Below are 17986 nucleotides of genomic sequence, written 5' to 3'. Positions count from 1 at the left end.
TTTTGAGTTATGCTCCAAATATGAAATTTCGGAAAAATTAAAAAAGTCCTTGTACTTAGATTAAAATATCTCGGACGGCACAACAGTAATTTGAAATCCCTCTTTTGCATATTGAAGGTGAATAAATTTTCTATCGATCATCTGAACATTGTTTTTGCGTTTGACCAACAGTATTGTTGATATGAGTGACTTTATGAGAAAAAAAATTATAAAAAACGCATTTTTTTCGAGAAAATTTTGTTTCAACGAATGTTTTAGACTCGATGGTAGCATTTGAAAAATCTGATTTTGTTTTGCGCTTCAATGTCAATTTAAAACAAAGATTTTAAGTAGTTATTTATCAAAATCGGTTGAAAATTGAAGAAGTTATAGCTACTTTACCATAACTGTAATTTTTGCAATTTTTAATAATTAAACGAACCGCAGTACACTTATCATAGTATAGGAAGAATGAAACATGGTAAATCTCACTCGCTCCAAGTCAAAATAATTTATTAGCTTTCCAGAAGGTCACATGCCAAGTTTCAGGAAGATCTGGCCATAGGGATAACCGCAATAACTTTTCTGTTTCAAATCCAATCGAGTTACAATCTTCGGGTGAAATATTTGTCTCAACTTAGGCTTTAAGAAAATCAACCATAAAAAACAATCAGCTAGTGATGAAAGAAGTTATTGATGAAAAACCAGTATTTTTCGTTCCTTCCGGGCAAAATACCTTAAAATTTTATTTACGTTTGAGACTCAAGCAACCCCTCCCTATGGCCAGATCTTCCTGAAACTTGGCATGTGACCTTCTGGAAAGCTAATAAATAATTTTGACTTGGAGCGAGTGAGATTTACCATGTGTTATTCTTCCTATACTATTATAAGTGTACTGCGGTTCGTTAAATTATTAAAAACTGCAAAAATTACAGTAATGGTAAAGTAGCTATAACTTCTTCAATTTTCAACCGATTTTGATAAATAACCACTTGAAATCTTTGTTTTAAATTGACATTGAAGCGCAAAACAAAATCAGATTTTTCAAATGCTACCATCGAGTCTAAAACATTCGTTGAAACAAAATTTTCTCGAAAAAAATGCGTTTTTTATAATTTTTTTTCTCATAAAGTCACTCATATCAACAATACTGTTGGTCAAACGCAAAAACAATGTTCAGATGATCGATAGAAAATTTATTCACCTTTAATATGCAAAAGAGGGATTTCAAATTACTGTTGTGCCGTCCGAGATATTTTAATCTAAGTACAAGAACTTTTTTAATTTTTCCGAAATTTAATGTTTGGAGCATAACTCAAAAACGGCTCTACTGAGATTTTTTTGAATTTCATTTTCGGATTCAGCGCCCGATTTTACATTAAAAATGTTGGTCAGTTAATCAAGTTCACGATTTTTTTTAAATTTTGTAAACTTGTGTTATCGTTAAAAAGTAACCATTTTCACACCTTTCCGCGTTAAGTGATTTTTTGGTTTTTTCCATAGAAGTCATTTTTTGACTTCTCTTGAGAAGTGGAAATATGGTTACTTTTTAACCGCAAGAAATTAATGCGGAGAAGTTCAAAAACGGTTAATTTTTAACCGTATCGCCAAATAGAAAGAAAGCAGATTAATTTGTTCTTAAAAATGCTAGAATTGGGATTTTCTTAACTAGAAAAAAAAAATTACTGCGGGTTTTAGAGCAGATTTTTTATTTTTGTGTACTTTTTCATTGGCATCGATAGAAACTGCCGTATCTATGGACAGCATTATACTGCTCTCAACGGTGGTGTGTTAGTAGTAAAACGGGAATCAACTATTATATGTGGAAACCGTCCGTCCAATCGGTAACATTATTTATTCCACGCATCTAGAAATCCGTAGCAGTGGAAGCCGGTTTACGGGCTAGGATATCGAATTCGTTTCCCATATGATTTAATTTGGGGTCACCAGATGATGGGAAACCGACTACGGCACGAAGTATCGCTAAGCGAAACCGGATCCAAACACGATTACGAATCCTCTACGTTGCCAGCCGTTTCTTGGAACGAGCAAACATTACCAGGCATAGATGGCAGGTAAACCCTGTGGGGGAGAAAAATAAATAAATTACCTCTACATTGCCGTTAACCTCAGATAGCTTTCTGCATCTAATTTTTTTTCTTGTTTACCTCATCCTACGGCTGCTTCAGGCCAGTGTCACAAGCCCAAAATTTAGCTTCCTTCAGGAATCCTTCCAGTCTGAATTTCGGTAAACTAAAATCGATCAGATAAACACCGCGCCCATTCTTGTCACTTGGAGCCATTCGCATCGTCCTGTTCCCGATGGTGGGAAAAATTTGGGTCAACACGCTGTGTGGTCCTAAAAAGTGCTAAAAACTTCATCACCCATATTCAGACTGATCAGACTGCAGCTTCCAGGACACTGCTGGTATCGAATATTATAGCAGTACTAATCGAGAGCATCCGGCCTTAAGAAGCGGAAGAGCTCTTGAGGGCGATTCACTGCAGCTTTTGCTGGTGTTGATTTTCCTAGTGGTACTTAACTCAGATACGGATTATTCGCGGTTTCACCGTGGAGTAAATGAATTTGCACAAAACTTAGAAAATATCGACTTATTACTCTCATGATGAGAGATCCTATACGATCCTTCAGGCCAGTGTCCCAGACCAAGTGATAGGACCTGTTGAAAATAGAAATGAAAAGTGAATTTCAACATATTTGGTTTAAAAAACTGCTGAAATTCTATAAAAAAAACCAAAAATGCATCCAGTAGCAATTTAAAATAGATTCAGAAAAAAATACCTACCTTTAAAGAGAGCGCGAGTTTCCGAATAAGGCCACAGTATCTTTTTATTTTCTTTTAATGTTTAAATACTTGAAATTCAATTTTTTTCTCTGGCAAAACAACAAAACGCGACCAACAATAACATTTACAACTTCCATAATGGCGCCGAAGAGTTTTCATTACAGGGATGAATTTAACCATAGTTGTGGTAAATGCTAAAGAACTTAAACCGTGGTTAAAATTAAGCGAGAAATATCGTTAAAAAATAACCAAATTGATAGTTCTCCAGCAAAAACCAAAAAATGGTTACTTTTCAACCATAAATGGTTAAAAAAAAATGAGCGTGTATACCACCAGCTTACACTCAGAATCGAAACAACCCAAAAATAAGAACGGCAGCGCATCAAAACAAAGTTCCACAAGCCTTCTTGATTTTGGGCTGCTGTCAATACACCAAAATCAAAGTTCGAAGCTCGAACTGACCGCCCCAAAAAAAAATCCCTTTTGTTTTCAGATAGTTTCGTTTTATTTTCGTGTAACCTAAAAAAAATCAGTCGCGCTGAGAAAACAATGTCTGGTAAAATACTTTATGATAAACTTTATGGTAAATAACTTGATGATGCTTTTCTTATTCATTCTAATTTATTGTTTTTCAGAATTCAATTTTTTCATCGATTGTATCTTCTTCTCAGCATGATTTGCATCATGCCTCTAGCGAATTTCCGGAAGCAAGAAAAACCTTAGTGAACCGAAAAAAGCGGATGGCGATCTGGTGCAGTCGCAGAATTTGCCTTCTGAAAACGGGACATCCGGATAGCACTACGCTGTGGACTCAACATTGCAATGACATGGGCCGTTACTGAATGGTGCCAATCGCCGGAAGTTTTCGAAATGAAAAGATTTCGAAAGTTCCGTTTATTGATCGTAGCCGCTGTAGCCAAAAGGATAATCATCAATTTCAGTGACCATTTTATCCTTATTTTCTTCAATATCAATCGTGTAGGTCAGACCAATTGATATTTCAACAACAATTTAAATTTTTTATCAGTTCCGTTTTTTTGCGATGGCAATAGCACTTTGTTCTTCTTGACCGTTTTCAATGAAAATTGCAGCCTCGTTTTTCTTCAAATTACCTTTTCGATTCAAAAAACTTTTGCTGAAATTAGTCAATTGTTAAAAAAGTAGTTGGGAAAATAAAATATGTTTATAAAATATGAACGAAAAATATTTTTTTTATTCTATTTGTATATTCCCTTTTGATAATTAGTTCATGAAATGAAAAAATCCCAAAAAAATCCCTGCCGCATGACATGCCCCAAAATTAAGTTGCAAAAATGACGTTTATTCTCAAGTTTGGGAAAACCCCCTCAAACTCATTTTCGTCGGGAGCCAGTTTCATCCGATTTTGCGGCATTTCAACTTGGTTTTGGGTTGTTCCGGCCTAGAGTGTATATGCAACTTGACAAGGAAAACAGAATGGATGAGAAATATGTAACACGGAGTTAGCTCAGTGGGTGGGGATTTGGGAAAAGGTAAACAAATGGGAACTCAGGGTCGTTATGATGATGCAACGCGACACTTCCTTTCCGCGGAACTCGCAGCAGGGTGATCCAATCAGAATTGAGTCGACCAGGGGCGTACACGGGTGATTACCTCTCATGCTAGCAACCAGTCCAAATTTTTAAATGATATTAACCGAGGCGAACCAAGCATGACCATTCATGAAAGTGAATATTTAAAGCGATCAATAGAAAAATGGATAATAAACAGGTGTAAATCAACTAAATATTTCTAACAAAATTACTAAAGCCGTAGATTGAAATTTACATAATTTTTGGGGTTTATTGCTAACAAATTTTGGGTGTGTTGACGTCACAATTTCGGTTTAGCATACTTGCGGTTAGTTTTCTGGGCACTTAGCTGCAGTTGCTGGAGCAGCAGAACCGACGAAAGATGTTATTTACAGGAACCAGGAAGAACCGACGGATGTCCATCGGATGATGTTGCTGTTGTTGTTGTTGTTGTGATCGACGAATGCAGAGTCCTCAACAGGCTTCTTTCCGGCGTCCCGGAAGAGCCTGGAACTTGTCGTTGGTAATTCCGGCCTTGTGTCAAGCACCGGGAGGACTTCGTCGGTAACCTTGAAGTGGCGAGCAAGGTTAGGATGTTGGTCTCTTTCTGTCTGCTTCTGGATTGGCTTTTTGGTGCCGCTGTGTGTTTCAACTGTACGATGTAGCTGGCGAATAGGCATAGAAACAAGAAAAGGCCCTCTTGGACCTGCCAAGTAGGGTTATAAAACCTGCGACTGATAACATCGTCCACGTGGTTCACAAATTGTTTTGTTTTTGTTTTACAATCATTTACCTTTTCTATTAAACGTGTTTTTGTTCGGCATAATGTTCATAATATGTTGTTCTTTTAACGATCTTTAGGCTATAACAAATTTACATTAAGATTTTAACATGTGGTTTTTCGTCTTTATCGTTCCGTGTTAATTTTACTAACCGTACTATTTTCTGCATTTTTTTAACATTTACACCGTACTAATTATCGTGCTTTTAATACGTTTTTGTTTTTGTACTCTAGAATAAGTAGAAATAAATTAACCAATTTACACCACAAACTTTAACAAATTTTACATTACTTTTTACACAATACGCGCACTTCTTTACTCTAACGAGATCACAGACAGAAGGGACATGCTTAGCGGTGCCGATATTCGCGAGACCTCAAGTTTTGGCCGACGCCCATACTTCCTGCAAAATTACATGGTGCGTCGTTCTCTGGGTGCCCACACTTCCCCGCGACGACCCTGGTTGAGCACGACGCCTATGGATCACTCAGAGAAAGAGAGTGCCTGTGCGGAATGACAGTTGGGTTGGGTGAAGTTAGCCGTTATTTCGGGTGACATTTGTTGTTTTTCCGTAAAGGACAGGGATGATTCGATTTTGTGGCGGAGCCACACAAAAATATGTAACAGACGGTTACATTACCCCATCGTCCCTTCTCAAAATGAATGAACTTTCATTCATTTTGTTATGAGAGAGATGATTGCAACCGTCCAATTGAAATAATTTATTTTGATCTAATCAAAAGAATATTTCTTTACTATGGTGTCATTTTAAACGAAGTACCTATATCTCAATCATCACTTGATTGGAACAGTATCGTTTGTTTCAGTGTAGCAATTTTACTGACGGTCACTCACGACAACGTCAAGTTACTGAGTGTTTCGTTGACGGTCACTCACGACAAACGTCAAGAACAAAAAGAGAATGAAAATGTTTTATGTAAACATTGGAGCTGGCTGGTGATTTTAACTTCTGCAAAATTAATCTGTTCATAATTCACGGTAAGTATCCTCAAAAATCTTATTATAGGCAAATTCTAGTTATAATTCAAGTTTTTCTATCTCCTCTCTTTTTAGGCTAAAATTGCAGAGAGGAGAAGTCCGGAAGAACCAGGAACTAAGCGAAGGATTCACAGGTACAGCTTGATTTGCTTCAACATATCCGAAATCTTGGATAACAACAGTTGAGCAATCATATTTAGGTTGTTTTGATGGGCCGTTTTCGTATTCTCGCATCACAAGGGCCGCGGTTCCAGGGACGGAAGAAAATCGGCACCAATCAATGTTTCAGGTAGGTTTATGTATCGTTTTCTTTAGTAAGCAGATACTTGATTGAATTTTCTTTTCCTTTTCAGTTGCTGAACTTTAATCGGTCACGGCGAAGATCACGATGGATTCCCGGACAAGTTAGCGAACATTTTGGAGCTAATTGCACTTCTGCAAAGAGTGAATTGATCCATTGATCAGGGGCCTATCTGGTGAAAATTTCTTAATCGATTGATTTCTCACACCAAGGTGAAAAATTCTTATGTAAGTTTAACTTGTTTTCAATTAGTCTTATGCAATTTTATTCTTATTTTTTGTAGCTAATAAATTGATAAGCAACAAGCTTTTGAGTTTGTCTTTTTTTTTAAATTCGAAATTCGTTTGACGTATCCAAGTTTAATGTCATTATTTTGAAGGTGGGGAAAAGTATAAAGAACTATGCGTCTCATGTTTGAGGCATGTTTTGATTTAGTCGTATAGGGTTCACATTTGGCATTGCGCTCACTTAGACCTCACGTAGGTCTTGAATGAAATCAATCAATGAAATCTTTTAGAATGAAAGTGAAGTCCAATCGAATCTCATCTTAATTAAGAAGATTTCAATTTCCAAACAAAAACGATCTCAGCATTTGAAAAATTTAAAGATGCTGGTACAACACACTGTTTAAACTTATTCTCATTTACAGAAAAAGAAATATTTACATGAAAAGAAATAATTGGGAGATAAACAAAAAGATTACGGAAAAAAGAATTGCTAATTAATGAAAAGTGTTCTGTAAATTTGATTGTTGGTTTTTCTGTGAAAATTGTAACGATTATTACTTGATTTTTGATCTTCGAATCTAAATAGTTATCCTCAACAAATTGAGTTTTCAAATCAACAAATTAACAAAATATAATGCAAAATCCATTTTAGTAGAGGTGTTCTTTAAGGAACCTTCTTATGCAAATTCAGCAAATAATGGGATGGTGTTAACTTACTTACTAGACTATAATATGAAATAAAAAGGAAGAAAAATATTTACAATTTGTACAAACTTTCATCGTAATCCGAATTCTATTTTATCAGACTTTGATACCATTCTAAGTATCTTTTGGTTCAGTATGATTCACTCGAAATATCAATCTGAAACACAAAAAATAATAGTAAAAAATAATTTTGATTTATCGTAGAAGTGCAATGAAAACTTTTTCAATAACATAGGTTTTTAGAACACTGTTGAAACAATAAATTATTGCACTGATCGATGATTTTTTTCAAACAGGCCACGGGAAAACTTTTCTGGTTTCACCAAGGTAAACAATTCGGTGCTGTATCATTTTTGTATGAACGTAAGTCCGGTTCCGTAACAACCTGTTCATCAGCTCGAAACTATTATCGGGTTCGCGATCGTTTGGAGAACGATTCAAAAGCTTAACAGGAACTGTTATCATTCCTCCCTCCGGGGTTCTGGGAAAAAGTATCGAAAGTAAATTTTTTTGCGGGCGCCAATTTGTAACACGGAGTTAGCTCAGTGGGTGGGGATTTGGGAAAAGGTAAACAAATGGGAACTCAGGGTCGTTATGATGATGCAACGCGACACTTCCTTTCCGCGGAACTCGCAGCAGGGTGATCCAATCAGAATTGAGTCGACCAGGGGCGTACACGGGTGATTACCTCTCATGCTAGCAACCAGTCCAAATTTTTAAATGATATTAACCGAGGCGAACCAAGCATGACCATTCATGAAAGTGAATATTTAAAGCGATCAATAGAAAAATGGATAATAAACAGGTGTAAATCAACTAAATATTTCTAACAAAATTACTAAAGCCGTAGATTGAAATTTACATAATTTTTGGGGTTTATTGCTAACAAATTTTGGGTGTGTTGACGTCACAATTTCGGTTTAGCATACTTGCGGTTAGTTTTCTGGGCACTTAGCTGCAGTTGCTGGAGCAGCAGAACCGACGAAAGATGTTATTTACAGGAACCAGGAAGAACCGACGGATGTCCATCGGATGATGTTGCTGTTGTTGTTGTTGTTGTGATCGACGAATGCAGAGTCCTCAACAGGCTTCTTTCCGGCGTCCCGGAAGAGCCTGGAACTTGTCGTTGGTAATTCCGGCCTTGTGTCAAGCACCGGGAGGACTTCGTCGGTAACCTTGAAGTGGCGAGCAAGGTTAGGATGTTGGTCTCTTTCTGTCTGCTTCTGGATTGGCTTTTTGGTGCCGCTGTGTGTTTCAACTGTACGATGTAGCTGGCGAATAGGCATAGAAACAAGAAAAGGCCCTCTTGGACCTGCCAAGTAGGGTTATAAAACCTGCGACTGATAACATCGTCCACGTGGTTCACAAATTGTTTTGTTTTTGTTTTACAATCATTTACCTTTTCTATTAAACGTGTTTTTGTTCGGCATAATGTTCATAATATGTTGTTCTTTTAACGATCTTTAGGCTATAACAAATTTACATTAAGATTTTAACATGTGGTTTTTCGTCTTTATCGTTCCGTGTTAATTTTACTAACCGTACTATTTTCTGCATTTTTTTAACATTTACACCGTACTAATTATCGTGCTTTTAATAAGTTTTTGTTTTTGTACTCTAGAATAAGTAGAAATAAATTAACCAATTTACACCACAAACTTTAACAAATTTTACATTACTTTTTACACAATACGCGCACTTCTTTACTCTAACGAGATCACAGACAGAAGGGACATGCTTAGCGGTGCCGATATTCGCGAGACCTCAAGTTTTGGCCGACGCCCATACTTCCTGCAAAATTACATGGTGCGTCGTTCTCTGGGTGCCCACACTTCCCCGCGACGACCCTGGTTGAGCACGACGCCTATGGATCACTCAGAGAAAGAGAGTGCCTGTGCGGAATGACAGTTGGGTTGGGTGAAGTTAGCCGTTATTTCGGGTGACATTTGTTGTTTTTCCGTAAAGGACAGGGATGATTCGATTTTGTGGCGGAGCCACACAAAAATATGTAACAGACGGTTACAAATATTACACATTCCTGGAAAAGGTTTACCTCGATAACTACGAAGAGGTTCGTAAGATATACGGATCATGGCACGCTCAAGGCGTACAAGTAGATGTACGACACCATATAGAGGGAATGCCCATTAACAAGAAAAACATGTCCACTGAAACCATGAAACAAATGGGATTGGAATATATAAGAAATGAATATTGCCTCTGGAGAAAAGTTTTTACGGATGCCTCAAGAACAAACCAAGGTTGCGGAATTGGGGTTTTCGAGGAGGAAGACGATATCAGAATAAGCATTAAATTGGACCAGCAAACAAGTATAATGACAGCGGAACTACTCGCAATTAGATGTGCCTTAAAAGAAATAATTAGATTAGAACCTGTTCGTACTGTGATTTTAACAGACTCACAGTCTTCTTGCTGGCTGTTGGAGTCTCATACTGAACTGAAAGACTGGGACGAGCTAACTGGAGAGATATGTCAAGACCTCATGGCAACGAGAACGGTCCTACAATGCACAGTGGTGCAGAACATCAATCTAGCTGTACGAAATTAATAGCGCCCAGGGATGAAGAGATAGACATTCGGTGTCTTCAGCAACATTGTTCAGTTTTACATGGAGCATATTCAAGTATCAAAATTTTGGCCGAGGGGTCCACCGATAGCGAGATAAAAATGCTAACTTTTTTGTTCTTCAAATTAGAGCTTTGATGTCTTCGACAAAGATGTTTATCTGATCAAAATACATAAGTTTATTGAATATGTTAAAGTCCTATCACATCATTCTCAGGAGTTACAGTCAAAGTAAAAAAAAAACTCTTGAAAAACAGTTTTTTGAACCTGGCACGTTGTAGATTGGATAAAATGGTTCGCTGTCTTTGAAACAAAGTTGTAACAAGCCACGATCTACAATTGTCTCATACATTATGATGGGTTTAGAAGTTGCTGAAGCCCTATAGAAAGCATTTAGTGTATTTTATTGGCAATTTTGGAAGGCTCCTTCATCGAAAAGTGCACATTTTCGCATTACCCCCTTTTTTGTGATTATTTTTGATGATAAGCAGAAACATTTCCATTTGAAATTAGCGGGGAAAACGGTGGAACTAGTAGAAATTTGAATGATTGAAAATACACTTTCTATATAAAAATTACCAATTTTATTTATAGAAAAATACGTTGAAAACATTTAATTTATTAATAAACTGTTGCAGTTTTCCTTTATATAGTTTTTTTTTCATTACAAGACGTTTAATTTCGATTTTTCAAATCATTTAAACTCCAAAAAAATCTTGGAACAAATCTGTTAAATTTGGTAGAAGTAGTTATATTGTACTGGCAAAACCGGTTCTATTATTCATTTATATGATATCAAATACTAATTTAGTGCTCTACCAAATTTAGCAGATTTGTTTCATTAATTTTTTTGGAGTTTAAATTATTTGAAAAAAAAAATGAATTTTAATGTCTTTTAATAAAACAAAATATATGAAAGAAAACTGCAACACTTTATAAATAAATTAAATGTTTTCAACGTTTTTTTCTATAAATAAAATGGTTGTCCTAAACTTCATTTACCCGAAAACCATTGCCCAGAATGAAAAATCCCCAGAATTTCAATCGCCAGAAAGAACCATTCCCCAGAATTTTTTTCCCCAGAAAAATTTTCGCCAGAATGTACAATTTCCCAGAATTTTTTTTAACCAGAATGAACCATTTACCAGATTTTTTTTCGCCAGAAGGACCATACATAACTTTATTCGTTTGCGGCAAAGCCGCAACCAACGAGGATGAAGGGGCTGAGGCGGTACAAAACCGCCGAAGCTCCCAAATCCGAGGTGGCCGCCGACCCGCCGTCGGAAGCGGCGGCCCCATTACATTGGTCTAGGTCTGGGGGAGGAAGACTGAATAAAAAAAGAAAAAAAAATTCAATCGTCAAATTTCTCTCATCAATCTACCGACCAGTGCGAAGGTTCAAAATTTTACTTTCTTATTTAGTAATTTTTAATAAAACTTTTTTCATGCTGAAAAGCACTTGTTTTGCATGAAACAATGATTTAATTAGATTTTGTTTTGCTCTGGCAAATTCCTACATGATCAGGAGAATTATGTCGCTCAAATTTCGTCAAAGTTTTGAAGCTGATAAATAAAAATGGCTTGATTAATGGTTGTTCTAAAAATATAGCTAAATCTAAATTTAGCACCTAAACAACTGAGTTACATGACTCACTACACGAAACTGATCATCTAATGTTAAAATTTGAACGATTATAAATCTTTTCAACAATTGCTGGCTTTTTGCCGAACAATAAAAAAACGATGCAGAAAACGATGCAGCAAATTTCAGTCTTCCTCCCCCAGGTCTAGGTCTGCCGGGGCTTCCTAGGTCTGCGTGAAAGCTAGGGGTGATCCCTTCGCCCCGTCCGCCACGCGACAGCGTGAAGGACAATAAACAACAATTTAAAGTTCGAACGCGCAGCGTGAGGAGTCGGATACCAAAACCAAATAAATCAAGTACCCAAACCACAAAACATAGTAGGTATCGGTTCTGAAATAATTTTAGTTGGAAACTTTGAAACAATTGGTTTCATTTGAAAAACCATTTTGAGAAATTTAATTTCGTATCATATGAAATTTACAAGAATTCATTAGATTTAACAGCACAAAAATAGAAAAAAATACAAGAGAAAATAATCTGGGATTTGTGTCATTCTGGGAAATGTTCTATTCTAGGTAAAAAAATTCTGGGAAATGTTCCATTCTGGGAAAAACATTTCTGGTAAATGGTGCATTCTGGGGAATTTTTTTCTGGGAAATGGTTCATTCTGGGGTTTGATTTCGGGTATTTGTCATTCTGGGGAAAAGTCATTCTGGGCAATAGTTTTCGGATAAATGGGATACAATCAAATAAAATAGGTAATTTTTATATAAAAAGTGTATTTTCAATCATTCAAATTTCTACTAGTTCCACCGATTTCCCCGCTAATTTCAAATGGAAATGTTTCCACTTATCATCAAAAATAATCACAAAAAAGGGGGTAATGCGAAAATGTGCACTTTTCGATGAAGGAGCCTTCCAAAATTGCCAATAAAATACACTAAATGCTTTCTATAGGACTTCAGCAACTTCTAAACCCATCATAATGTATGAGACAATTGTAGATCGTGGCTTGTTACAACTTTGTTTCAAAGACAGCGAACCATTTTATCCAATCTACAACGTGCCAGGTTCAAAAAACTGTTTTTCAAGAGTTTTTTTTTACTTTGACTGTAACTCCTGAGAATGATGTGATAGGACTTTAACATATTCAACAAACTTATGTATTTTGATCAGATAAACATCTTTGTCGAAGACATCAAAGCTCTAATTTGAAGAACAAAAAAGTTAGCATTTTTATCTCGCTATCGGTGGACCCCTCGGCCAAAATTTTGATACTTGAATATGCTCCATGTAAAACTGAACAATGTTGCTGAAGGCACCGAATGTCTATCTCTTCATCCCTGGGCGCAATTAATTTCGTACAGCTAGATTGATGTTCTGCACCACTGTGCAATGGATTCCCAGCCATGTAGGGATATACGGAAACGAGCAAGCGGATTTATTGGCCAAACAAGGAGTAGAAAGCGATGCAATACTAGTTAACAAATTGTGTTGGAATGATGCAGTTTGTAACTATAAAAACCAATTAGCAGATGTAACAAACCAGTGGTACAAAGAATTGGCACTACAAAACAATAAAGGAAGGAAATTCTACGATCTGTTCGAGAATTTCCCCAAAAAACCATGGTATTGGCATTCAAAATTAGATGGACGTCAGATAAGAACTTTAAACAGAGTAATATCGGGCCATGATTTTTCGAAATACTGGCTCAGTAAAATGAAAATAGTCGAATCAGACATATGCGAGCTGTGTGATCAACCAGAAACAACAACCCATTCTCTGTTTGAATGTATCAAATACACACACGTACGCAATCACTTTGATTGGGAGCTCTATAAATCCATACCTCAACTACTCCATCCTAATAACGGAAATATAAGACAAGATGAACTAAAAAACATCCTCAAATTTCTACAAATGGCACACCTAGAAGTGTAACGTAATATCGTTACTGAGACGTCAAACCCAAGTTAATTGGCGGATATGAGGCATAGTTCCTCAAGCCATAATCATCCAAACTACAACAACAACAACAACGAATAAGGTAGTGCCAAGAGCCATATTGTTTTTTTTTTGTGACGTCACAAAAACGATTGTATCAAAAATTAATATGAGAATGGTGAGAATTTCAAAGAAAAACACGTTTTAGAACGACAATGAATTCCAATTTCATCTTGATTATGTTGTAAGGCCTCTATTTCACTATATTATGAAGTTTTTTGATCCTTTGAAGATTGCATTTAGTTTTTTTTTCTAATTTTATTAATGAATACAATGTCGCCTTGAAGCTAAAACGTGTAAAAATGAAGGAAAAATCAGCTTTAAAAAAGTTTAGCTGGTAGATATTGAGTGTTCGACTGATTGTCATGATTTTAATCCAACCAATTCACCATATACAATTCTTATGTAGAACAATTGACATCAATACATGATTGTTAACTCAGTTTACAAAAATGCCATTGAAAGATTATGGTTTTGTATAAAAATTTGTGTTTTGATCACTTTATTGTAATGAGGAGCTTAAACTGCACTGACTTGAACAATTTCATGTAAGATTTTGAAATAATTTTAAAGTTTTGCAAATTTCAGTGGGAAAAATCCATCATTTTTTCTAACTTCGATGGTCTATTTTATAGAAAAAAATATTCGAAAATGCAACTTTTTTCGTACCGATCTTGAAGAGCAAGAATCCTTCTACAATAACATGTTTTCGAAGTTGAAAATTTCCAGCAGATTCTTCGAATTATCAACGAAAAAAATAAGTTTCCTAATAAATTAACAGATTGTTCGTGATTGTATGAATATCTAATTGCTGAAAAAAACTGGCACTATTGCTGGTACCAAGGTTTCTTTATAGAAGGTTTGCTGACTTTTGCAGTAAGTAGGCGAGGAGAGCGCGGGTGTTGGTGGTGCTCGTTATCTTTGTTTATAAACATAAGAAAAAAATTGATTGGTGAAGCAAGATGATTCAATTTAATCAGAGTTCATTTTCAGTGTCCTCAAGTCAGTTTCCATCAGCCACCGGCCGTTGTTCGAAGCCAACCAACCCGAAATTCCAAACCAGCTGATTTCTTTTGGACCGGTGTTTCCCATACTAGCCAGCTTCTAAATAGCCTACACCAAAAAGGTTTTTTAATATCCGCGATCAACCAGCCATCAAACCAAACCCTCGAATACCAGAATCCTTCCCTGACACCGGCAGTCATCAGACAACCGATCACCCGCAGTCCGAGCTCATCCTTAACGAGCGCACACGCCGGATTTGTGTGTAGCAACAACAGCAGTGTCGGTGAGGATATATCCAAGCCAATCGGAAAACATTGCAGCCTGTTTCTGCGGTGGCAGAATGCAAAACTCACTGCTGAAACCAACCAAGTTGAGCTGCATATCATTCCGGATATTCTGAAAGTGTTTACCTATCTGTTAACGTCACACTTAATCTTTTCTCCTGTGATCGGGACAATTCCGTCCTGTATTTTCAACAGCTGAAATTACAGGACGATTTCAGGACAGAAAAACAGGTCAGGAAAACAGCTGTCCAATTCACCTGTAGGTTCGAAACGGTTTCGTCCTGTGATTTGCGGTTTGTTTTTCAGATGCTTCTGAACGTTCGAGACGGCTTCTTTCCTAGATCTGTTCCTTTCTTCCAAACCAATCCCAAATTTAATTTGTTTTTCTATGTCCAATAAAGAAAATGTTTCTTTTTTTTAATTTAATCGTTTAATTAAGGATATTTGGATACATCATTCTACGCAGAACACTAAGAGAAATTTAAAAATTATTGCACTTAACAAAATGAAACTAGAATAGAACTCTCGTCTGCCATAAATAAATCCTAAAAAGAAAATTTATCAAAATTACTCTTCGACTCCACATTCTCAAGGCATACGACATACCTACTTCTGAACTGCATCTTTTTCGGTTCACTATTAGCTGGCGAGAGATGGATATTTCTTGGATATTCCCAGCAGCAGCAGGACTTCGGCGAGAAAATTTCAAAGTGAGCCGGCACAGGAATCAAACAGTCCAGTTCGTTAGCTGATTAGTACCTACCTCCGGACAGATATCGTTTAGCCCTTTAAATAAACTCTCCAACAGGCTCATTATTTTGCGAATGTCTTCGTCTTCGAGTACTTTGTTGGTAAACAAACGCAACGTGTCCATGGTAGCCAATTTGAAACCTCAACATGGCTGATTCGAAAATTTCGTTGATCAGTACACCTACTATATACCCCCCTTGGCTGGTACTAAACTTCAAATGTCGTGCAACACATCACCTGCTGTGTACTAAAATACAGCCCTGCGTGCGACTGTGACGAATTTTATTATCGCAACATGAGCCGTATCATATTTCGAAAGGACACAACTTCGGACAGTTTACGAATACTCAATTAAATTGAGAGTAAATTTATTCAATACAGAATTCTTAATTGTTACTTAAGTAACAAAAGAACATTAAAAAAAACTAATATTCAAAGTCATAACTGTATACGTATGACTTTGAATATTTTAAACACTTTATAATATATCTTTAACCTGCTCGAACTCGAAACAAAAAAACATGGTGATGATTTTAGTAAACAGATTAAGACAAACATATTAGTTCTTCCGAATATTACAAATTTTGATAACAGGACGAACTTCAAAATAAAAAAAAACTTGTGATTTCTAGAAAAGATTCGCCTTTCTGGAATGATAAGCTAGATGTTGCCGGCTATGTACTAAATTTTTCCAAAGACTTGAAATCGTGATTCGGTTCTCAGTGCGGATACAAACAAATACAAAATAGTCGAATAAATGGTGTAATATCCGTATTTTAACGTTATTTGCTATAACCAGTGAAATTCAAAATGTTTCCTTTCCGGATAAGCTCAGTGCTGAGAAGCGTAAACACCGCATTTGCTGCAAGTAAGTATTTTTATTCAGAGCGATTTCCTGACGTTGATCATGTAATCAATTTGCAGATGTTTTCAAAGCACTTCCGCTTGCACCACAAACCGTTTCCGGTGCCTGTAGTTCCACACTGCTGCCCCGATGGAACTCATCGCTCGTAGTCCCGCAAAGTAATAGCAACCCATTGGCAGAGATGAACAAACAAATTGGAACCGGCACCGAGGGACGTCTATTCGCTGTAGTGCAGCTTTGTGGCAAACAATTTAAAATCACTTCCGGAGACATCATCATCGTCGAAGGATATTGGCCACCTTCAAACGGGGACAAGATCCGATTGGACAAAGTTTTGCTGGCTGGGGGTAAGGACTTTTCCGTCATTGGAACCCCGCTTGTTCCGGCCGGTTTGGTTGACATTCAAGGAACTATTATCGAGAAGACGCTATCCCACACAAGAACCCACTTCCGGAAGAAGCGCAGGAAGCAGTACATGAGAATAAACTTCTTCCGGAACCAGCAAACGATGATAAGAATCAACTCCATCGAGATGAATCCGGAAGGGATTAAAGATGGTGCTGAGTCGAAGGATGAAGAGAGTTTTGAAAGGTTTTTCTAGATTGTTGATTTCTTAAATTGAGCTGAAGAGGCTCGATTTCTAATAAAATAGTTGAATGTGAATTGCTTCCAAAAATATCTTATATTTGTTTCGCTAGTTTGGAGACCGTTTTGAAGAAAAAATTGATGATTTTCATATTACGATACATTGCATCTTAAACACATTTTCAAAAGCTGATATGTGCATACTAAGCCATTCGATTTCAACAATAACTGTATGCATTCAAACCGAGATCAATAACCGGAACATCACATCGACTTGTTTAAAATGACATGCATCGCGTCGTCAATGGGTTAATGCTCATTGTTTAAGCATTCATTGCATTAATCAAATTGACTTCTAGTCTCCATATAAAAAAAAATGTACATTAAAAGTATTTCCATAAGAAATATCAAAGTTTTTGAAGTTAAGTCTACTTTGGAAGCGTATTTGAAGCCCTTCTAAATTATGTCTTCAGGGATTGAATTCATAAATTGGAATCCCGTTTAATTACCTAAGATAAGTACATTTTTAATTACTTATCAAACTGCAAAATGTATTGAACAATCTAGTAAAAGCAATGTGATTGTAAAAGCTACGCGATCACGTTAATTCAATGTTTATGTTGATTCGACGCAAATGCATACATACATACATTCATACTGTTGAAAACATTCATATGCAGGGATGCCAGGTGTTGAAGATAAAAAATCTGGGCAATTTTGAAAAAAAAGTCTGTGTGTGTCTGTGCACAAGGAAGATCACCAATTTGGTACTAAACAAGAATTTTTTCGACGTGTGAGAGGGGGGGGGGGGGGGGATGGGCTGTGGCGGGGGAGGGAGGGTGTTGTACTCGGGTTATTTTCGAGTTTAATGTTTATTGTTAGGAGTACGTTAAGAACTACATAACAAACACTGTTTCCTACCACGTACCATGCCGAAAAAAAAGTTTTTGAATGATTGGTCCAATACCCATGAA

At 36.6% G+C, this 17986-nt stretch overlaps 1 protein-coding gene across 1 annotated transcript; it reads left to right on the top strand.

Annotated features, from left to right (window-relative positions):
• Nucleotides 1-16234: 16234 nt before the first annotated feature.
• LOC129747742 (39S ribosomal protein L21, mitochondrial) lies at nt 16235-17105 on the top strand. The gene is made up of 2 exons (XM_055742079.1): nt 16235-16430; nt 16487-17105. Exons 1-2 carry the CDS (start codon nt 16373-16375, stop codon nt 17026-17028), a joined length of 600 nt encoding a protein of 199 aa, XP_055598054.1. The 5' UTR covers nt 16235-16372; the 3' UTR covers nt 17029-17105.
• The last annotated feature ends 881 nt before the right edge of the window (nt 17106-17986 follow it).

Source organism: Uranotaenia lowii, chromosome 2 (genome assembly GCF_029784155.1).
Source record: "Uranotaenia lowii strain MFRU-FL chromosome 2, ASM2978415v1, whole genome shotgun sequence".
Lineage (NCBI taxonomy): Eukaryota > Metazoa > Arthropoda > Insecta > Diptera > Culicidae > Uranotaenia > Uranotaenia lowii.
Note: the sequence above shows the minus strand (reverse complement) of the source record. Positions and strands in the feature narration are given on the sequence as shown.